The sequence below is a fragment of the Epinephelus lanceolatus genome, chromosome 14 (genome assembly GCF_041903045.1).
Source record: "Epinephelus lanceolatus isolate andai-2023 chromosome 14, ASM4190304v1, whole genome shotgun sequence".
In the NCBI taxonomy this organism is placed as follows: Eukaryota; Metazoa; Chordata; class Actinopteri; order Perciformes; family Serranidae; genus Epinephelus; species Epinephelus lanceolatus.
Genome location: NC_135747.1, coordinates 21,060,807 through 21,083,994, shown reverse-complemented (window position 1 = coordinate 21,083,994; position 23,188 = coordinate 21,060,807). Strand labels below are relative to the sequence as shown.

General features: G+C 43.9%; 1 protein-coding gene across 1 annotated transcript in view; it reads right to left on the bottom strand.

The window, feature by feature from the left end:
- Window positions 1-683: 683 nt before the first annotated feature.
- myo10l3 (myosin X, like 3) overlaps window positions 684-23,188 on the bottom strand; it is a 70,146-nt gene continuing 47,641 nt past the window's right edge. Inside the window, exons 17-41 of the mRNA XM_078174450.1 lie at window positions 23,093-23,175; window positions 22,877-22,985; window positions 20,417-20,497; window positions 17,251-17,375; window positions 16,937-17,051; window positions 13,699-13,805; window positions 11,957-12,373; window positions 11,815-11,845; window positions 10,888-11,715; window positions 10,092-10,215; window positions 9,561-9,804; window positions 9,334-9,429; window positions 9,034-9,127; window positions 7,731-7,786; window positions 7,488-7,630; window positions 7,149-7,343; window positions 6,555-6,712; window positions 6,012-6,135; window positions 5,208-5,505; window positions 4,890-5,097; window positions 4,099-4,235; window positions 3,848-3,971; window positions 3,303-3,758; window positions 2,461-2,652; window positions 684-2,350 (exon numbers count right to left, since the gene is read on the bottom strand). Of these exons, the coding sequence (XP_078030576.1) occupies window positions 2,246-2,350; window positions 2,461-2,652; window positions 3,303-3,758; window positions 3,848-3,971; window positions 4,099-4,235; window positions 4,890-5,097; window positions 5,208-5,505; window positions 6,012-6,135; window positions 6,555-6,712; window positions 7,149-7,343; window positions 7,488-7,630; window positions 7,731-7,786; window positions 9,034-9,127; window positions 9,334-9,429; window positions 9,561-9,804; window positions 10,092-10,215; window positions 10,888-11,715; window positions 11,815-11,845; window positions 11,957-12,373; window positions 13,699-13,805; window positions 16,937-17,051; window positions 17,251-17,375; window positions 20,417-20,497; window positions 22,877-22,985; window positions 23,093-23,175 (4,650 nt within the window). The 3' untranslated portion in view covers window positions 684-2,245. The remainder of the gene's footprint in view (window positions 2,351-2,460; window positions 2,653-3,302; window positions 3,759-3,847; window positions 3,972-4,098; window positions 4,236-4,889; window positions 5,098-5,207; window positions 5,506-6,011; window positions 6,136-6,554; window positions 6,713-7,148; window positions 7,344-7,487; window positions 7,631-7,730; window positions 7,787-9,033; window positions 9,128-9,333; window positions 9,430-9,560; window positions 9,805-10,091; window positions 10,216-10,887; window positions 11,716-11,814; window positions 11,846-11,956; window positions 12,374-13,698; window positions 13,806-16,936; window positions 17,052-17,250; window positions 17,376-20,416; window positions 20,498-22,876; window positions 22,986-23,092; window positions 23,176-23,188) is intronic.

The following is a 23,188-nucleotide window of genomic DNA, read 5'->3' as shown; positions in this document are numbered from 1 at the left end:
ATAATTTCAGCCCATTTGAAAGGAACAATGCAATGTTTGTATGTACTTTCAGTTGTTAATGATCCACCATAAATACATTTCATTAGGCTGTTTATTTAGTTTGAAAGCAAGGCCAGCACTGGGAACATCTTGGAATACACATGAATACCACCAAGTTAAGGGGAGTTTTTCCTGTTCCTCCCTTTCAGCCAACAGTACATCAATGCAGCATATGTGCTTGAATGCAGCACATGATGGGCAGGGCTAAAGAAATGATGTGATGTCACCAAACTATATGTAGGTTACTAATAAGAATGCTAAAGGTATAATGACGGCATAATGTAAAAACACCTGTGCAGGTGCACTATGGATGTATAAGTCCTTTATTTGTTGTGATTTCACAGTAATGCATTCTGCTGGTGCAGAGTCAGCTGTGGCACAACTTAACAACGTGGTTATTTCAATGTTTTTTGTTTTTTTTTTTGTTCTTCATTTATACACAAAAATGCTTGTGTACAAATTCCAACTTTGGTGTTTCAACCCACATTAGTATTAGCTGTGATAATCTGTCATAATGTGTTCATGTCTGGCACCTGGTGCACACAGATGGAGATCCACAGAGTTGGCGAACACATTTACTGTACGGGCCGTTTGTCCTCTGTGAGACATGACAATGAGACGGTAATTAAAAACACACAACAGCATTTTCAAATACAATAATTTATTAAAGCATCTTTAAATTCTGATATAAAACATTTTCTGATTCTTCTTCTTCAAAACAATCAGAAATCTCAGAAATACAGTCATCGTCAATGGCAAGATCAGTCTCTGGTGTGGCCGCCGGCAGCTGACCAGATCGCCTAAGTGGGTACGATTGGAGAGCAATGGAAGACAGTGATGCAATGTGAGGTAAATACTAAGCTCATTATGTTTGGATCATTATCACGAACTATACTGTAAGTTGACTGGCATAGGCATCCTTTGTGTTCATTTACACTGGAAGAGAGAAATTATCCAACAGATTAATAACAGGATGTGAGCATGTTGGGTGTCGAGGGGCAACACACTTCGGTTACTGTATGTTGACAAAAGCTTAAAAACAGGGCACAAAATGGAGAAAATCAATAGTAAGTTATGAACAACTTGTCTATTTATCTAAATTTCTGTGTCCCTGAATGCACAAATAATAGGAAAAAAAACAAAATAGGACATTTCCAGCACACTGCTCACCTCTTTCACTCTGCTTATTCTCCCAATCCATGGATACTTCCATAAATAAATACCCCACCCTCACATGACCTTTGACATCACTGAATAAAACAGTAAAACTATCTTTAGACACAGACATACTACACAAGCAACATCCTGTTTCTCAAAACCTTGAACATCAGTTTCAGCAACACACCCTCGAGTCAGCACACAATAAAACAGCTCAACACAAAGTACTTGTTCTAGGAGAGAGGCACAAATACTGCGTGCCTTTTGAGAAAATACTCAGTGGTTACAGACGTTGCATCTCCACTGATGCAGTGGTTATTCGGGGCGATTTTTTTTATTTTTTTAAGATAGGGATGAATATATATATTCCATTCCTGAAAGGCCGCATCTGCACTGAATCTTTTAGTCCAGAATGGTTCAAATAAAAACTTAAATAAGGCAAAAAGAGGGAGACAATCTCCCTGGGACAGTTACGTTACACACTAACCTGAGGGGATCTCCATTCAGAAGAACATTCATTAAAATGGGGTGTAATATCTGGTGACCACTCAGTCATTTATCTGGTCTGGATGTATTAAAGAAAATTCTGGAAATTAAAAAGTCCAAATTCAGATGTATAAATATCTGTTTCGAAATGTGAGACGCAAGGTTTGGTTTTCTTGGATATTTTGAAAAGAAAATCCACAAACATACACCTGAAACACATTTCAAGTAAGATGTGAGAAATGACCAGTGTAACTATTAAGAGCGAGGATCAGGTTGGGAGACTGTGTGGAGGGAAGCAGCACTCGGGACGACTGTAAAGCTTAAAACGATGCAGATGTTTGAATGTTCCCACTTTTGCCACGAGCAAAAGAACCATGTTTTTGTGTCTCTATAGAAAGGAATCTATCTGGATGAAATTTGTTTACATGGAGTTAAAAGCTCTGAAACACAGTCTCTGTTGAAGTGATTTGTTCCTCTTGCCGTCTCTGTATCTTCTCTCCTTGCTTGCTTGTTATGTGTCGAGTGTACTGCAGCTGAGTACACCTTGAGTCCTGTAAGTTGATCACCTGATCCAGTTGGTTCCATAACTGGACACCGACTTCACACTGCAGCGTTTCTTCACAATCATGTTTATGTAGGCTTTCATGATCTTGGTGATCTCTCCAACCTGTAGATGCACAGATGAAACACAGTCAGCAGAGACGGGAGGCAAATTCTGAACTCCTGTTTCCTCTCACAAACACACACAATCTAATATCTACATGACAGATCACGTACCTGTGGTGTGTCAAACAGCATTTCTCTCTCATCCACAGTGATCTTGTAGGTGCAGGGCTGAGGAGCACCAAAGAAAATGATGTGCTCATATGGGAAGGTCTCCAGAGGCTTGGGCTCTCCTCTCTTGTAGACAGACACATTTTCAGCGCTCACACTCAACCAGAGGTCATGAGGGAAGCCTCCTTCTTTGCACTAGAAGGACACAAACACAGGAAGTTATAAACATCTTTAACGTGTGCAGACGTGTGAGAAACAACTAGAGATGCACTTGTCTTGTATAGCCAGGCTGACCCTAGCATAGTTTCCACACAAAGGGAAAAACACTCTGGTTTGTTTGTATTTCTTTAAACCAATCACAATCATCTTGTGTGGCTTTAAGCCCAGGATGCAGTGACTGTGCTGTTGCGAAACTGTCACGAGTTTCAGACAGCATCAATGATTTTGAGAACAGTAACACAGGAACTTGGCCCATAGAGCAAGCACACCAGAAATTTACGCTGGCTTACTGTTTAGCCCTCTGCTAACTTGAATGGGGATAAAATTATTTAATCGTCCAGCTCTTCTAGAATTCCAAAATGTTACTGGACCGAATGGATCAAATCCTGATGGTGAGAGGAGTCACTCTGTGGGCGCTATGATGCTCACATGGCTGATGAAGAAGTTGTAATTCCAGATTTAACCACTTGGGGGCTTGGTTACTGTCAGATAGGTGGCCAATAAAAAGGCTTATACCCACTGTCTACATCCCATAGACAGGACAGGATCTGATCTACTGGAATGGTATCAAGGTTGATTCTGACCTTGTTGAGCAGATCAGGGATCAATCAAAGACTTACACTTACCTCAACATCAAACAGCGTGGATCCATATCCAGGCCACTCCTTGATGATGGTCATGTATTTGAGCATGGCCTGGTGCTGGTCCAGACCACTGAGACGGGACCATTTCTCCATGATGCTCGCCCTGGTGGCCGACATCTCCTCCTTTATCCACATCTCCAGCATCTGCTCCTCCTCCATGCGCTGCTTCTTCATTGAGCCTGTCTTCAACCCCCGCCGCAAGGTCCCGTCCAGAAAGCTGGTCCTCCGACGCTCCAGAGTTTGGCCTGAACTCGAGGCACCACCCACTTTGGTGAACTGGATGATGCGATTGCGCAGGCGGCCAACAGGGTAGACGTTTTCCAGACTCCAGGTGACCTTTGCCTTGTCTCCGAACAGAAACTGCAGGCGCAGAGCGGCCAGGTGCTGCAGTGTCTCCTCACGTGCAGGGAAGTGGCCCCGAGTCAAACTCTCATGGGCCTGGTGGAACAGTAAATGAGTTATTATCACCAGCTAGCTTGTGATTGAAAAGACTATCAATAAAGTTTAAAAAGATTAGTAAAACACACCTGCTCAAACATAAACGCAAACTCCACTCCTTCTTTCGGCATGGACTCCACATCCAGGAAGCAGTAGAGTTTAAAGTAGAGTTTCCACTGGCCTTCATCCTCAGCTTCCTCACTGCCAGCAAGTCTGGGGGGAATCCACAAACCTGTCACTTACATATCTATATTTTGGTCCTTTCTTCACGTGTTAGGTCTCCTAATTACTGGTGTCAAATATTACATGTCATAGAAAGAAACCTGGGATCATAACATACCTTTCAAATTTAGCCAAAACGTCAGCCACAAGAACCCTGCTTTCCACAGCTCTGTCGATAGTGTTGTTGTGTTCAAAGAGTGCAAACATGTTCCTGCTGTCCTCCATGGCCAGACCTCGGATCAGCTTCTCCACCACCTGGACAAAGAGATAGATAACAACAATCAGGATGCTTAGTATGTATTGGTAAAGCTCCTCCTCTTCGTGTAAAGTTTTCCACCAGTAGCAAACTTGTTAGACCATGCAAACATGGAGTCACTCTTTAATTCCTTTAACCATCTTCTTGGTGGTTAGTCGGTGTTGCAATATTTGCTTATACCCAAAAATCTGTTGATATCCAAGCCTTTTTAATGTCTAAAAGTAGGTGTGTTTCTCCTTCCAAACAGAAATGTGGGTTTTTCTTTTGGGCATGCATCTCAAAAACAACCTTGCAAATTGTTGGTGAGTTGGTGTGTGTACAACGCACAGTGCTGACCACAAACAGGCAAGAGTAAAAACTGTGGCAAAATCCCCAATTGAGATGCATATTCCAAATATGCTGTATACATGTCCAAAAAATGCTCCTATAACCTGAATAATAGCGACATATCCCACATCTTAATTGGAAAAAGCAAAATTTACAATTAGAGATAAGGCCCAATTCAAATCTAAATGGAATATGCTACTTACATAACCCGCAACAAATACGTTATATTGTCATATTCGGAATAATAGTGGAGTACTGATGTGCGAATAAATGTAGTCTGTCATATCTATTTATAAAAGCAGTAGCAATGACTTCAGCTCGCATACCTCTCCAGCAGTGGTGTGTGAGTTAATGGAGATCTTGCAGGAGCCTCCTCCATGGCAGTACACTGTGGTGGTCATTTCCTGTCTGGTAAGCAGTGCCATGATTTCCTCTTGGGAGGGAACAAACTCTCTGGTCTTGGTCTTCTTCAGAGACTCGCCGATGAAATGGGCGAACATTTCGATCTCTGTGCTGGGGAACAGTTCCTTAATCCTGAAAACACACAAAGATGGAGACAAAGTTAAGCACAAGTTTCAACCAGTCATAATGTGTGACCATATGATTGTTATGAATGATGGCGTGCGTGCAAAAACACACTGCACCTTTTGAGGTGAAACTTGAGGTAGCGTAGGATGCCTCGGCTGGGCAGGAAGGTGCAGCTCATACAGGTCAGGAGGTGCCAGTGGGCGCGATTGGCAGGACTGTTGGGGTGCGGGACGTGATTGGTTTGTTTGATCAGCTGACAGTAGACCTCATCTCTTAGTGGCCTCAAGTCTTGACAGGTCTGTAGGATTCCCTGGATGATCGGGACAGGGTCTGACACGGCCTCCATCTCCTGCAGTGAGTTGAAAATCTTCACAGCCTCGTCCTGCAGGCTGGTGTAACCCTTTTCCTTTTGCACTGGGACAGAGAGAACAAGAGAGGGGAGTTAAATTCCAGCCCAACCAGTAATTTATTTATTTTTTTAAAGATTATTTTTTTGGGCTTTTGCCTTTAATTGACAGGAGAGCGTGAAATTGGGGAGTGAGAGAAAGTGGGGGGATGACATGCAGCAAATGGTCGCGAGCCGGAGTCGAACTATATCTACTTGTTATTAAATTACATTGGATCATTTTCAAATATTGTGCCTTTAATTTTTAATTTTAACGCCTTTTAGAACTGATCGAGCTGCCAGTGTGTGGGAGGCTTATCATTTGTATATCAGTTACTCACCCTTTGTTACAATTAATTTGTGACAGGGAACTGAGCTAAAAGTGTGGGGGGTGGAGTATTGCTTCAAATAAAAAAAAAAAGGTCTAAGTACCTCTAATGGTTTACACCGAACAGTACAATTGCAGTATCTCATTTTGTCAGGATCAACAAGAGCCAGTAACTTGCAAACAGTAGCTGCAGGCCAGAACACTCACAGTGGATGCTGACATCTCCGTAGGGCAGAGGTAGAAGAGGGGAGTGCAAAGGATGCTGGGTATATCTCAGGATGGGGTTCCTCCAATATGTCTGCTCCACAGCCTCCACGTTCAAACTGCTCTCCTGCACAGACACAAAACTGGATCAGTGACCTTGCATTAAAGTGGTCATGAAGTATCATAAAACAAAAGTAAAAGCAAAGTGGAGCATTCTTAAATAGTTTGGTTTAGGAGATATAACAGAGTGAAACTGGGAAACAACTTAATGTGAGGAAGAGAGGTAAACATAAGTGTTTTGAAAAAGGCAAGGCCAAGACTTAAAGAAGATCACAGCAGACACTCAGTGAGTACAAGTACCTCACTTTACTACAGTGTGTGTCCCTGCCAAACGTTTGCATGACTGAAAAGAATTGGAGTTATAATAACATCAATAAGTTAATGAAATGCCATGCCGAATTATTTGTGAAATGATTATATGCATATTTAGTGAAACACATGAAATCTCATAGTCAGGGAGAAACAGTCAAGTGAATCCTTTCATACCTTGATGTCCCTGATGAGCTGTTGTGTTGGCGTTTCAATGGGAACTTTGCTGTCTATTGCTCCCTGTATGGCATTCGCCCACCGCATGGCTTCATTCAGCATTTTGGTGTAAAGACGGTACGAGTGTTTACGTCCATGGATGATTATATTCCAGTAACCTGAGACGAACAAGGCAGAAAGTAATTAGTGGTCAAATAACACACTGGTGGAGCTTAAAGAGACAGTTCACCCCAAAATCAAAAATAATGTTCAAATGTATTTTTTGGCGCTCTGAGCACCACGAGCTGAGTGCCATCTAGCTCCATTATAGTGGAGAGAAGGCAGACATCTCTACGGACGATATCTTCAACAATTTGCAACTCACACCAAAACAATCTAGAGTGACAAATACCTCCACAGGTAGGAGGAAAAATAGGCAATTTTGACTTTGGGGTGAACTGTCCCTTTAAGACAATTTAACAAATAAAAAAAAAATCCCTACAAATTGCCCAAACCTAAAAATGATCAGATTAACTGTAAAAGATAAAAGCCTAAACTGGTAAGCATATTTCTCTTGCTTAAGCTGACTGAGAGTAATGTTGCCCATGAACTAACCAGTGTCCTTGAAGACCTTCTCATCTGGCTGCACCACAGAGCAGAGACTGTTGAGGACCAGAGTTCCCAGTTTGGAGGCGCTGCGCTCTGACGACTTGTAATAGTCCAGAGAGTTGGTGGTGAGAACAAACCAGCGCTTCTTCAGCTTCAGAGAAGTGCTTTTGGCTCCTGACTTCATCTCCTTATGTAGCCAGCCTGAGGGAGGACAAACATTATTGTTAATATTTTTTTAATATTTCCATTTCTCAGGCAACACATTTTGTTCTGTCACTGCAAGATCATACATGTACATGAATCAACCCTCAAATTGTAAAAATGTGTGTGTTTCCTCTGACTGACCTCTGACTAAGAACTCCTGTCCATCAACCCTGGAGTCTCCCTTGGATTTCTGCAGCAGGCCAATCCAGTGGTGCATCTCCTCAGGTGTGTCTGTGTTGCAGTGGATCACCCGGTTAGCCGTGATGATCACGAAAGAGTTTGGTCTGCAGGACAGAACACACATCATTTTTATTACATACATGCTGTCATACTATTTAGACTGCAGATTTAATACATATTTCAGGCTTACTGGCTGTATCTCACCTGTCGGGGTTGTCTGATGCACAAACAGAATCAATCAAGCCCACGTCTAGTGTGCCCTGGACAGAGAAAAGAGGGGTGAATTTTAATAGTGTTATTAGCTTTTTGCCTATTTGCAGATATTTTTCTTGGTGGGTTTTCTTCGAGAGCAACCCAAGTTAATGCTGGAGTTGCAAAATAAGTCGCTTAAGATTTTGGATATCAGAATACTGTTCGTGTTGTCTTTTCCTGGTTTTAAAGGCTGCATCACAGTAAACTCATGTAATTTTCTGAGCTAACTGGACTGGATTGTGTAAAGCACCAGTTTTGCGTGGGTCCAGACCTTTGAGTCCGCCCACTCCACTGAGTCCGAGTGGACTGATTCATTTGGCAATGTGGCATGACAAAGCAGTTTCTCAGTTGAAACAAAAAATGACCAATGAGGGGGAACTCGATTAACCTATCAGCTCCATGGGCGGGAAAAAAAGCCGCTGTCAAGCTGTTGTCAAGTGTTGTGGTGTCAGGTGGCACACCAGAGCCAAGAGGAGTAATAACAATGATGGCGAGCGCTGTAGACAAACATAGACGCTGCTACTGGGGTTGTTCTAAATCAACATGTCTTCTCAATATTGTGTGACATTGTAGCTTGTTTTACTTTGCTCCTCTCCGCTCTTTAAATTCGGGGCAAAACAGGTACGTTGGCATGGCTACACATCAGTGTGGACTTAAAAACTACGCTAGATTCAGGCAACTAAATTGGTCACTAGTGACTGGTTCGGGAAAACTGAATCCCCCTCCCCCACAGGAATCAGTTAGAGTGGACGCCATATATGAAGATGGAAACAGAGTGTAACAAGTTGACAGTTCTGTCTGATATCAGCCCTACATTACTGTCTCAACATCAGTATTGAGGTATTTGGTAAAAAATATTGCGATACTTGATCTTCTCCATAACGCCCTGCCCTATTTTAAAGGGAAGTAAAAGGGTGTATAGTGCAGTAATATGTTAGTTACACAGTACATATGTTATCTTATTTCTTTATGATGTGGTTTGCATTTTGTCTTTTCATCATTTTGTTATCCTGTTACCTTTTCTGGCTCATTTAAAGTCTGGGAAAACCATTAACGACACTGTAATTGTTTAACATCCATTAAAATGAACAATAACACCCCAGTGTGTGTATTCTGCTTCTTCAGCTTAAATTACTATAAGACCCAGATCTGGACCATCATAGTTCAACTGATTCTGTTACACGCTTCATCATTACGGTTGAAAAATGGAGTTGAGGCTGGGGCCCCGGCAGCAGAGAGGTAAAACAGCACTAACCACTGCATTCTTTGGGTTGGCCTGTTCATGGTGCATCTCCATGAGCTGCTCTGGGCTGGCGCTGTGGACCCGACTCAGCACATTGAACCAACCACTGGATGGGGTCAGAGGGAGTTCAGGAAGTAAAAAGTCAGCAAACATATAATTGTAAATTACACCATGAACTTCAGCTGGCAACCACAAGGGGGAACTTTATTTCCACGCATCACTTTCTCAGAGAGATGATGACAAAGCAAAACACACATACAGCACAGCCACCGTTAGTTGGTGATTTCTTTAGAGTACATGCATGTAGGGTACCTGGCATCTTCTGGGGACTCTGCGTAGATGTGGTAGGTCCTCTCCTCTGTCACAATATTCAGTGCATTTTCCTTCTCATGATTGTCCACAATCTCCCTACAGAAAGAGCGAGAGTAGAATACTGACCCATATATTGTTTATTTAAAGTAGTTACACCCCCAAAATAGGTGAACAAAAGGAAAGAAAATCACTATTTTTAACACCAGTGTGTGAGAAGAAGGTCTTACTTGGCTGTCTGGATATCAATGGTTCCTTTCAGCTTCTCCTCGCTGTCGCTCTCAAAGTACATGAGCTTGGACTCCCGCAGAACGAACCAGCGCATCTTCCAGTTGCGCCGAGACAAGGTGGACATTCCTCCTCCTTTCTTGTAAAGCCAGCCGGATTTAAGGGAGTCCTGCTTGGCCCGAAACCACATGAAGGTCTCATCCTTTAGGACACACCAGCGACGACGCCATGGGATCATCAGACCGCCTGAGGGTAGGAAAGGTGCAGAGAGAAGAGGGAGACAGAAATTATTTATTTGTGATTGGAGTAGTAAAAACAGACAAACACCTTAAAAAAACTTTAACACCTCCCACCAACACAGAAATTCACACACATGCATGGATCCTCTATAAACCAAACACACTACACATGCAAAACAAAAATAAACAGTAATAGTAGACAATTAAACTGATGAAACAACCAGACAAGTCGTGTTCAGCTGTGCAGAAATCATCTGCATGCCTGCTGGCCAGTGATTTGGTAAAGCTACTCACTCTTCATGTAGAGGTAGCCATGGAAGTACGGAGGCCCGCTGCCATTCAGAAGATTCACTCTCCCATTTGAAACCTCCTCATCTGTGTCCACGTAGCCATCGTTGTCCTCATCGCTGTCGATGAACTGGAACACAAACACCAGCATTTATGACGACACGTGTCCCCCATGAGAATACCTCGCCCTTCACAAGCAATTTATACACGCAACAGAGGTACCACATATTTGAAGTCAAGAAAGAACTGGTTGTTTTTTCATTTTCTGAAGACTACAGGATGTTAGAGTCTCCATTTTGCAATTTCAGTATTAAAATCAGTGCCGAAAATCTGTCTGACTTTGTTGTCACTTTGTGGTCAATTATTCTCGCCATAAAACTGACATATACACAGCCTCACACTCTTGCACAGAGACCCTGCCTTCTTTCCCTTTGACATTTTGCTGATGTGACAGTGTTGGGTTTGGGCTCTCTGCTTGACTTGCAGTATCTGGGAACAGATTCACATGCTCATCAGCAGAGCCCAAAAAATAATGATAATAATTACTGCAACAGTGTTTGCCTGTGCATTTGGAGAATAATATACCCAGAGGAAAGCTTTCTGTATGTCATTATATATGTGAACAATGGCTTATGTTTGATCTGACATGAGAAATGGAAAATATCTGGCTTCAAAAGACATAATTTTTGGTTCAACTGCTATTCCAGTCACTTTTTTTGTTCACAATATTACTCCAAATTATTACCCATCTGGATCAGATTCTGCATTTGACAGAAGTTACACTCAGCCTGTCAGTTCTCACCGAGTCCGAGCTGCCTCTGAAGGAGTCCAGGCTGTTTTGGGTGCAGGAGGATTTTCGCAACACCTCCTCATCAGTGATATGGCCGTCATTGGTGCTAGCACCCGAGCTCCCATGAGCCTCCTCAAACTCCTCCTGGTCGTAGTCTGACTCTGTGTCTGGTAGGTTCGACTGGGACAGCTGTTCGCTCACAGGCTCAAAGTCCAACCCCCTGCTTGCTCTCTGGCACGGCCGCCTTTCTCCATTAGTGACTACAGGAAGAGGAGGTCTGGAGGTTTGTGAGTCAGTGAGAGCAGGGGGATGACTCAGTCCGTTGGGGGTAAGTGGGGAGAGCGTTGCCGGTGCAGGAGGGGAGGCAGAGGCAGAGGCAGAGGCAACTAGTCCTTCTGCAAAGGCTGGCGGAGGAGGGGGAATACTTTGGAATACTTCCTTGTCCAAAGGAACCACAGCCGGAGGAGGGAAGTCAGGCAAAGCAACACACTCGTCCTCAGCGTGGAAACCCTCATCCACCTCCTCCTCGGCCAGAGGGGCTGTAGATTCAGTGGGGTCATGGAGGTTCTCCTCGCTCGAGAGGGACGGCTCTAAACCGCCAAAGTCCAGGAGCTCCAAAAACTCAGTAGCTACACGGGAGGCTTCCTTCTCCAGTCTGTAGATCTCAGCGTCTCGCATCTGCCTTAGCTCCTCGTGGGAGATGTCTCCGAGGAGGGACACGCCATCTTCCTGCTGCTTCTGCAGACGCTCGATCTCCCTCTCCAGCCGCAGGATCTCCTCCATCTGACGGCTCTCCTCCTCAGAGGTGTGACTGTTGGACAGAGTCTGGGACAGCTCCTTCTGTAGACGGGACAAGGAAAGAGGAAGAGAGCAAATTTAAATACTTGATGCCACCACAGTCCAACCTTATGATGTGTTTTGTTTATGAAAAGAAATTACCTTCTGACAAACGCCATTTACCAGCGAGTTCCTAAAAATAAAACAAAAAACATTCGGGATGAAAAATGTGCACATAAAAGAACGATCTGAGTCATTTGATGTGACACCTCGTCCACATATCACAGAGTAAATTATTCCTTACCTTTTCTCATCTGCTTTAGCTGCCATTTTCTGCCCTTCCTCTTTCTCCTTCATCAGTCTCAGCTCCTCCTTCCTCATCAACTCCTCCTCTTCCTCCCTCCTCTTCATCTCCTCGTCCATCAGCCTCTGTCTCTCTTCCTCCTCCCTCTTTTTCTTCTCCTCCTCCTCCTGTTGTCTCCTCTCCTCCTCTACTCTCCTCCTCTCCTCTTCCTCTTCTCTCCTCCTTTTCTCCTCCTCCTCCTGCTTCCGTTTCTCCTCCTTGAGCTGGCGATGGAGGGACCGGGCCAGCTGGCCTCTGTGATGCTTCTGCAGGATGATGGTGGCGAAGCGCAGGCGCAGGAAGACGCGTCTCCAAAAGTGAGCGCGGTAGTTCTTCTGGATGGTGATGACGCTGGACTGAACCCTCTTATACTGTTTCCTGGTGAGAAAATCAAACACACATCTTTCAGTCAAGCACAGCCCCATATTTAATCCATGGCTGTGTGTCACCACACTCTTATTTGTGACGTTGCACAGCACTGCAACACTGTGCAATGTTTAGATGAGCTTTGCTGTTCCATTGTGGCCGCGTGGGCTTCTGTGTTTAAGTGACTAACCCCATCACCCACACACTGCACATGCATTGAAAACACACATATAAACAGTGCACAAACACACGTGACTCGCAAAAGGACCACACACACTGCTCTGACTCTGACCCGTAGCCTGGCCTAGTCTCCACAGTAATCACTCTGTGGCCTCTGGCTGATCTCAGGACAGAGATAATGTTACACATAATAATACAAAGACTTTACTTGTGACTTAAGGGAACTTCCCTCGCCTCTGTCTTTAGTACTAGCGGCTCTGAGGGGAAGGGAACTCACAACCTGAACACTGTCATCAGTCCCATTATACTCTCCCAGCCTTTCAGAGGACTGTATGTGACCTTATATGTTGTAGCACGCAGGTGGAGCACAGCTAGATTACATCCCTGAGGGTGTCTGCATGTGCAAATTTTTAAACCACCACAGTGATGGATGTCCTCCTGTCTGACAGGCAGAGCGGAGAGGTGGAAAAGTTGCTGCTCAGCTGAAAAGACTGAGGATTATTCAGTAAATAAAAACAGCATTGACTGTGCTGCCGATGGTGGACGCCTTCCTGATGTGCACAGATAACTATGCATGTCCAAGGGTGTCCAACGAGGGGGCTTGACCTGTGCAAGAAGTGTAAGTCAAGTACATGAGACACTCTAACTGCCAGAAGAGATAAACTGATGACTGATGTATTTAAGTGAGGCAGAGTGATTCAAAGGGCAAGGTTTGTTTAATTCTTTAGCAATCAGACTTTATGATTCCACACACCTGTCTTTAAGACTTTCTGGAGTGCTGGAACTTTGTAGTTCATTTTATCCATAACTCTGTATGACACATTTGGGATCATTGGAAACACTGGTTTTGTGGATTTGAGCAATGCACAGCATGAGTTTGTAATGGCTGATCCACCAGCGAGATGAAATAACTGTATGCCTTTATTGCACTAGTGAATCTGTGAAACAACTTCAGCCCTGATACTGTATATAAACCCCTGTAGCACACACACACAACAAAAAGGTAATCATGTGAGCAAAGGCATGCACATGTGCACATATCCCCCTTCTCCCCCCTCCCAAAACCACACAGGCTGTACACCTCTATTACAAAACAAACACTGACAACTGTCGCTGCCGCTCAGTCCTCCACCCCTCCTCCACACTCCACCACTCACCTTGCCACATAGCTGAGGATGTGGGCGCGGATCACCATGCCAGCCCTGCGCCGCACCTCTTCCCTCTCCTTCTCCAGCCTTTGCTCCAGGGCCTCCTTCAAGAACACCTGCGGGACGAGCAACGCCACGGCCGACAGGGAGGGACAGAGACAGAGAGACACACAGAGGGAGATTGGGGAGGGAAGGAAACAGGATGGGTTAGTTCCTCTCCTCGGTAAGGCTGCAAAAGAGGGCCCACAGAGATGTGAAGGGCCCCTGTTGTCTGTTGGCAGCACCCTGTGCCCACTGCAGAGGAAGCTGTGGTGCAGTTGAGGCTAGCAGGCTAGCTGCTCTCCCTGACTGCAGAGCAGATCAGAGGGGAAAACTGGCACGGGGACTGCAGTGTTGCTGCTGATGCCGCTGCTGCAGAGCCTCATTGTGTTCAGGCGTCCTTCCTGAGCATTTCCCTACTGCTGCTGCTGCTGCTGCTGCTGCTACCGCTGCGTTGGTAGCTCGACTGACGTGCACAGGCAAAAAGGCACGGAGAGGGGAGGGGAGAGGTAGGGAGAGGAGGGATGGAGGGATGAGGGGGAGGGATGGTGGCTGGTGTCCAGATATAAAGCCACACCCCTCCTTGCTCTTATGAAGGAAGGAGAAAGAGTTTAGTTAACCCTTCCCTCACTCCTGGAGACTTTTGTCAAAGTTGGTACCGTCTCTGTGGGACATATGACAGCCTACAGCTCCTCCCAGACTGAAATGCATACAAGAAATGAACATGCAGCCGTGACACATCATAAACCATAATCAGATTTCATCAGTCTGACCGTGTAAGCAGGCTGGCAGAACCAACCAGCTGTGAATCTGGGTTTATGTGATAATGCGATATCTGTTGCTAGCCGGGAGGATCAACTGCTTCTATAAGGGAGGGGGGGACCTTTGAGTAGCTGTGTGTGTGTGTGTGCATGAGTGTGCGTGTGTGTGCCCCAGATGTTCCTCTAATCAAAGGATCCCACAGCTGCAGCCCTGCCTGCCTCTGTAAAGTCTGTGAGAGGAGGAAGCTTCCTCTTCGTCCACATCCTTCCCTCGTCTGTATAACAAATGTCTTACAAACACACACACACACACACACACACACAATTCGTGTAACGTCACCCGAGCCCCTAATTCTGGGTAACACACTTCCTCTGCACACAATCAGCACGTATATAATTACACACAGATTGTTTCTCCAAAGGAAATGTAGCCCCCTTCTGTCTCTCGGCCCCCTTTCCCACAACCCACACTACATTTCCCTGAGCCCAAAAATATTACGCTGCCATCAAAAACACAGGCATGTGAACGCAATGACACAGACTCTTAATTTGAAAAACTAGACCTTTTCTCCTTTTTTTTCTCCGTGTAAAGTGGAGCAGTCATAAGCAGAGGCGGCCAAAGGTCAAAGTGCTGACCCTGGATGCATAATTAAGTTTCACCCACACAGAGGAAAAAACGGTTTCTCTCTGAAGTCAGATTTATCCTGTGTGCACGTGTCAGAACTTTAATATAGATAGCCATGTGCACATTAGTGGTTATGCACTGGTTATATGCTCAATAAGTTCCAACACATCAAACGTTTTTGGTCTCTACGTACATTTCAGCACGTGTGCAGCTGACACCATTCGTACATGCCAGCCAAACGTGGTATTGCGACAAAACTGTCCGACAAATTTGAAATGTCGCAGTGATTTAGGCTGCAGAGGAACCACAACTTAGAGCAGGAAGTAACAGTGGGACAAATGTGGATTCAGCCGAATTCAAGAAAGCCTATAAAACAGTTTTATTTATATCGTCTTTCTGCTGCGCGGAGGCCGTCTATGCTGAGATCAACATGACGCAAAGAGGTTTTGCTGTCCAGATCAAACAAGTCATTAAAGGTTAATCATTCAATGGGAGCGCAGAGAAAAAGAGAGAGGGCTTTGTGTGGGGGAGTTGATGATTGTTTGAAATGAAGAGGCCGAGAGAGAGAGAGAAAGAGAGAATGAGGGAAGCATCACTAAGCTGTGTTGCAACAGATGGCGATCACAAAGCTATGATAACTTTTCTTAAAGGCGAATGCATGACTTTCCTCTAACCTCTGCAACGCTTCATCACCGCCTCCAAATCACTCGCCGGGAGTTTAGTTTATTAAATCAACAGCTCCGACGAGTGTCAAGAGGCTAACACTCTTCCAGCTACAATAAGACTGCCTCAGGATTACCGTAAGCCCCCACACTGGGTTACAGTTACAGTAACAGTTGTTGGTGTCAGGGGTTTTTAGGAGTAGCCATGTAACTCTGCGGTTGTCAACAGGAGAGCAGAAAATTGACCACAACCGGCCAGAAAAAATCTTTGAGACATGAGTCACGGTTGGGGCCGTCCAAGCTGTGGCACACATTAACAGCTTGGGAATGACAGCAGCTTGATTTTTTGAGAAAGAATCAGTCTCAGAAGACGGCAGATTGAACCAGTATGCTGTCAGGGAAAGCATGAAATGTCTGTATCCCATATGTTTCAAAAAGCTTAAAGACGACGATTTCTGATTTGTTGAGCAAGTTTTGAAGAACATATATGTCAGGGATACTCAACTTGCTTTGTCTGGGAGCCAGACTTATAAGACAAAATGAATAAACAAGGCAAATCCAGTCACAGCAGCCGAGTGCAGGTCCTCCCCGACACATTTTTTTGGACTAACAAGCTCTATTTTGATGCTTTTTAATGCACTTTGACACCTGATATACATTCAAAGTAAAAAAATGTTCCCTATTGTGAATCAATTTGTTTTCATTGTGAGTTACAAAATGGTTGGCGGGCCACCCTGCACCCTATCGCGGGCCCAGTTTGGCCCACAGGCCTTAACTAAGTATCACTGATGTTATTGACTGGTGTTCTGCAGAGTACATCTGACAGAAAAAACATGTGTGTGCATTTACACTTGTATTCATCACATTGTGGGGACTCTCCGTTGAATAAAGTTGCATTATGGGGACTTGCCTCCCATTCTGCAGACAGAGAGCTGGTCCCCACAACCTCAAACAAATTTTAGGGTTAAGACTTTGTTTTTAGATAATGTTAGGGATGGGGTTGAAAGTTAGGTTAAGGGCTGGGGCTGGGTTTTGGGCAGTGGTTATGGTGACTGCAAGTATCCAAGGCATAAAAGTAAGTCAATGCAATGTCCTCCTAAGTGACAAAAACAAGTTTGGGCATGTGTGTGTGTGTGTGTGTGTGTGTGTGTGTGCTCCACCTTTGTCTTCCCCAGCTGCCACTCTGTCTTGGCTTTGTCATGAAGTGTGAGAAGCTCCGAGCAGCTCTGCTTCTCATCGTCTGTGGGGATTTTGTTCTTCAGGATCATCTTGTACCTGTGGAAACACACACACATATAAACCTATGCATTGGTACACACACATACATTAGTAATAGATAAATATTGGGTTTCTTAACACTTAAAAAACTTTTTTTTGGTTTGTTTTTTTTAAGTTGTCCAACATGATTCAGCCACTTATAGGTGACTCATCAACTTTGGTGTGTACAGTATTTTTGGGGGGTGTTTTTGCTGACCTGCTGTAGAAGTCCTTAAAGGTTCTACGGACAGGGAATCCAGCCCTGCGGATCTTCACAGTTTCCAGCATCCCAGAGTATCTCAGCTGGTTCAGGACCACATCAGGGTCAAACTGGTCGGCCTTCTGCAGATGACACACAACAAAACAACATGAAAATCACAAACACCAAAATGCCTGCATATTTCTCTGAAAGGATACACTATCAGTTAGGACCCGTGTCCACCAGAGTATTTTCTTCCCAGCTGAAACTACCGGGCTCTCCTCAGGATACACCTGGCTGGGAGCACTTGTGAGCACTTTGGAGGTGCAGCAGCTGAGATGCTTTGGTTGCATCTGATTGCGATGATACGGAATATCCGCAGAAGTAAAAATGCCAGTACAAGGTGCTTGATCTTAGGAAGGGAAGGCTGTTGATGTGACAGTTTGTCTTTGTGGTATTTGTCCAGTGCATTCAACACTGATTGTACGACTGGGTAAAAAGTTACAATGATGTTTTTTTTCAAGTTTTTTCAACTCTCTGTGAGCAGAATGGCAAACATAGTGTAGCGTCTCACAAACTGTTGGTATGTTTTTCTACAAAAAGTAATGCACCCAAACTCATACAAATCTCACGTATTTTCAAAGGCTGCAATGTCACCAAAGCACTGATGGGAGTTAACAAGGAAGCAGTCCTGGGCAGTCTTCTAAGGATGCCGGCTGGAGTAATGGATGGGTCACCAAAACCTCGACTTTCCCCTGGGACTTTCCCCTGAAGCTGTGTGTTCGGAACCATGTGAACTTTGAGTCATTTCAAGGCATGTCCTTGCTATGTTTCTTTTTCTAAACCTACCCTCTCCAACTTTTCATCATTTACATAACTGTATGTAAAGGATGTAACGTCATTCGTTGGGCACTGATTCGTAGGATATCATACTGTTGTGCATGCATTTTTTGTAGGATATCATACAAATCTTTCTATGAGAATATGTTGTGTAGCATAAATACAAGGCGCTCCCATTGCAAAGAATTAAATAAATAGCCTTAAGAAGAAAAAAAATAAACGCTGTGGTGGGCACAGCCTCTTATGACTGTATATTGGCAAGGATCTGCCGATACAATACATATTAAGATATAGTGGTTATAATTTAATATATTGCAATATATTAAATTTTGTGATTTTGTCACTGTATCTAATTTTAGGAGATAGCAGTGCACCCTTTATTACTCTGCCTGTTTCATAGGCCCATGTTCTTTGTGTTTATGCTAGCAATATGTTACATTGGAGAGAACGAGCCAAACAGCTTAAGATAGATTACAACACTGCCATCTAGTGGTCAGGGGTTCAAACAAAACACATCATGACACAATGCCACGAATTTTCACATGTAATTTAATAATCAAAAATCAGTAGTGTTTTTGAGAATCAAGACAGTGTCATCAAACATGATATCACAACACTTAATTGTAATGCTATTTTCTTACACCCCTACTGACATTTCTATGCTAACTTGATTGAGGCCTTTCATATATGCATTAAAAGCTGACCTGCATACAGGGCTTACTCAGCACGACTGATGTTTTGTATCTGTGATTGAAAGATATGGGACAGCTAAACACTGTAGACAAATATAATCCTTCAGTGTTGAGCCCACACACCTATTCAAATCATCTTACTGCTGAGTCACGTTAAACTTGAACTAAAAAGTAAATTACCGCAGGGAGTGCTATCATTTTACATTAACAATCAGGTTACTGCAAAGAAAACGCACACCATCAGAGAGAAACCTGAACAGTGTTGAGCAACACCAGGGTAGGCCTTTCTTTCTGGAATAATCAGCTGTATTGTTCACAGCTCTGCGTTACCGATGATCCTTGGGCCTGCTTATTGGAAAGGATCTGTGATGTCTGCCGCACTACACCTCTACACAGGCTGGGCTGCCTGACCACTCACAGGGAACTGCCCGAAGGCCATTGTCACCCAGAGGGCACACAGCGCCAGATAAGCCCGACACAGGACCACGGCATTCCCCAAATGTGTCAACCTAATTACAGGCTAATGCTACTATGCATGGAAACAGACACACTTGGATAGCCAACGGCACACTTGGATGTGTTCATGTTCATAATCAAACACACACCCACATGAACGTGCACCCCTCTGAGCTCTGAACTCTGCTCTTTAGCAGAGGATTTAGGCAGCTGAAAGAGGTACTGCATGTTGACTCATTTGAGTGAAAACAAGCTGCCCCTTCCCTCAGTGACATTTTTTCCAAGGAGGGTGGGTGCATATAAATCACACAAATACATTGTGTGTGTGTGTGTGTTTGCATGCACACAATCCTGTCATTCTGCAGGATTAACAGAGGCATGGCTTGTTCCATCTTGACCGACCAAGGCCAGGTGAGCGAATGCGAGGCAGAGCCGGGGACGGGCGAGAGAGGAAGATGGTGCAGTTTCCATGCTAATAAGTAAGCGAGAAGGTGTGGAATGACGCATATGGAGTGGGAGCTGAGAGAAGAGGACAATCACCCCACTGTGTACATTAATAACTAACAATAACAGAGAGAATGCCACCGGATTAAAGAGCGGCCAATTCTCTCTCTCACACAGAGAATAAAGAAACATAATACAACCGATTCAACAACTATCCAATATCAGAAAATTGGATCACAGTGCAGATTGTGAAAGGGTTTGCAGCTATGTGGTAAAGAGCAGTAGAGGGGTAGAAGGCTAGTAAATAAATGTCCCCCTGGCTGCACCACAGCCACAGCACTGTGGTCTTATCTTGGCATTCCACTGATGCGGCCAGATCAGCGGAGCATCAGCCAAGCCACTACAGCTGGAATGGCCAGCATTGACCCCTGACCTCGGGTAAAGGGGATAAAGTGGTAGGAATGTGCCAGTACACAGCCCTTTTATTTGAGGAAGCATAATGAGTGTCTTTGCATTAACACAGGAGAGAGTTATCAGTTTATTAATAAGAAAATTTGCAGCAAAAACAAAAAACGAGTAGTTACTTTTCAAGTGGAACATTTGTATGACTAAAGATAAGCTTTGAGCAACGGGAGCTATGAATAGCACCAAGGCGGTTTAACTTTGCAGGCGCTGACCTTGACAAGACCTGGCAGGGTTTCTGAGATTTTCTTTTTTTTTTTTTTTTGTGCAATGAAATTTGCATGACCTACCTTGTCCATGTTTGGTTTGATGCAGCGTACAAAAAAGGGGTTGGAGGCACTTAGTGTGGCCATCAGGGAATGGAGAGAGTCCTGAAACACATCAGCAACAAGAGGATTAAGATAGAAACAGCAGAGAAGATAGTTTTTCAATCCAATATAATCCTTTATGTCTATTTATTTATGCACATGCATCACTGCTTTAGAATCAAGAAAAATGTCATAAAACTTGTTCACTTCTGTTAAAACAGGTTGAAATTGTCTCACTGCAATGGCAGATTTTAATAACAGACATAAATATCTTGGTAGGATGAAGATTTTTTGCACTATGCAAAATGTTAATCTACAAAGTAGGGGTAAAATATTAATTATTATAATATAATATCTGAAATGTAGTAAAGTAAAAGTATAAAGCAGCAGAAAATAGGTGCACTATAGAAGAAGTTTTTAGACCCTGCTTATGTAAAAGTACCAATAAAACAATGAAAGAATACTTGAATACAAGTACAAGTCCTGAAATAAAAAAAAATATTAATCAAACGTAAATATTTTTTCTCTTATGTGTAGTGCTATTTATCAGTTTAGACTGTTTTGGTGTGAGTTGGTTGCGTTGACATAGAGCCTACACCGTAGCCTGGCAACGCAGACCTCCGTGCAGTTTTTGTAAGCTGAAACCATTTTTCTCAGTGGAAACTAAGCATTCACTTTTATTTCACAGATAAGAAACAATAAACTGTGAGGACAACAAAGCCCCTCACAAAAAAGCATTTTATGTCTTGTGTGTGATTTATCCTGGCTTCAAATGAGTAGAGTCCGCTAGTCGCTAGGCTAATTTACACAGTGTATAATGCCATAGGCTTGTGCTAATAACGTCAGCATGTTCTATTTGTTTGAAAAAGGTGTTAAGTGTAAGACGGTTGTTTTGTTGGTGAACCTTGTGAGTTGAAGCTGAATTTTGTAACGTTACCTTTGTTAACGGCTGTTGTCCCTGGCTTCATATGGGTAGAGAAAATATCCGCTAGCCGCAAAGCTAATTTCTACGATGGAAAATGGTATAGACTGGTGCTAAATATGTTAGCATGTTGTATTTTGTGGGGAAAATGTGTCCAGCAAAAGACAAGAGCTTTGGCTGAGAATGCTGCTTGTTATAGTGAAGCCAATTTTTGTTATTGTGTTTGAAAATGTTGTTATTAAGCCATGTTTAATGTGTGTTTGATGTGTGTTTTGAATCAACTCAACATTACAGCACTTCACACCGCCAACTAGTGGTTTGGAGGCGTAATTGTAGAGTTTTACAGACAGATGCACAAGTATAGTGGCTCACAATGGCGTAGTCCATTTGCGTAGGCTCTGCATAGAGCTGACACACAAGTATAAATTGAATTTCCTCCTTGGAGAATAATAACGTATACACAATTAAATAAAAATTAAATCGGTGCACATCTGCGCTGTCACGAGCTAGGCCCTCTCGTTCGTGAGTAGTTGCTCGCTTTCTTCTGAACAGTGATAAGGCCAGTGTGTGTTAGGTCAGTATAAAGAAAATAGTCCCTTCATTAAACTGTGCACAACAAGGTATGTAAATTATCATGAGTAACCGGGTTATGATATTTGGAAAGAGACACTGCTGTTCAGTTTCTAATTTTTGACAACTCAAGCTAAATGCCATCTAGTTCAATTATATATAAGCAAGGGAAGACATCTCTACAGGTGATATCTCCAACACTCAGCAACTAACACCAAAATAATCTTGACTGATCAAAAGCACTACAGGAAAAAAAAAAATATTTTTCATTTTGGGGTGAACTGTCCCTTTAAGATTAGTAAAACAGTATATAAGTATTGTTGACCAAATGTATGAATAAGTACAGATTAAATACACTTTGTTACAGTCCATGCACAAACACACACTCCAAGGACCCTTGAAACTCGCAGGCTATGTCAGCTTCGCTCTCCTCTCTGCCTCAGACAGTCTGTCTCCAGCGAGGCCTGGCCTGGCAGAGCTGTGCGTGATTGGCCCCCGGTTGGCCCCTCGCTGCCCAGCCATCAACCCTAATCCCCTGCCTTTAGGAACTGTAGGCCAGGGCAGCCTGCCAAATCCTCCCCTGCTCCTTCTCTCCACTCTGCAGTTAGGACATGCTAAGATAAGCCCTCCACTGCATCCCCGTCCCCCCTACCGCCACAACCACATATTTCATACATCCCATCACCCATCGTTCTCTGCAGATCAAATACACTGGTAGCATTCTCTTTCCCTCTCTGTCTCTGCATAATTTCTATCCTTTTTTTTTTTTCTCTGCCCCCGCGCTCACACTCATCACGCCAAGATAGACAGCCAAAAGTTACAGGGTTAAGTGATTCTTATATGCAGCGGCACATGGGAGACAAATAACTCCTTGTGCGTGTGATGACACAATCATACGATCATGCGCTAAACTTGGAGAAACAGTTAGGTCACAGAAGCTTTGTCCTCACCCTGAACTGAGAGCTGACGGTGGGCTTGCGTCGGGCTGTGCCCATCTTGAGGGTCTCATCTCCACTTCTGCTGCCGACACGCTCAAAGAGGTCATAGATGAAGTCAAGCCTGCAGACATAAACAGCAGAGCAGGGCTTTGTAAGAAACCTGCATATGAACTGAATCATACAGGTGTGCGTTCAGCATGCAAGAGGAGAGGAGTGTGATATGCTCACCTGCTGTCTTTTAGAATAAACAAGATGTCGTCTCTGAAGGTGTCTCTGTTCTTCTCCAGGATCCCCCGCACATCATAAAGCACCTAAAAGACAGCA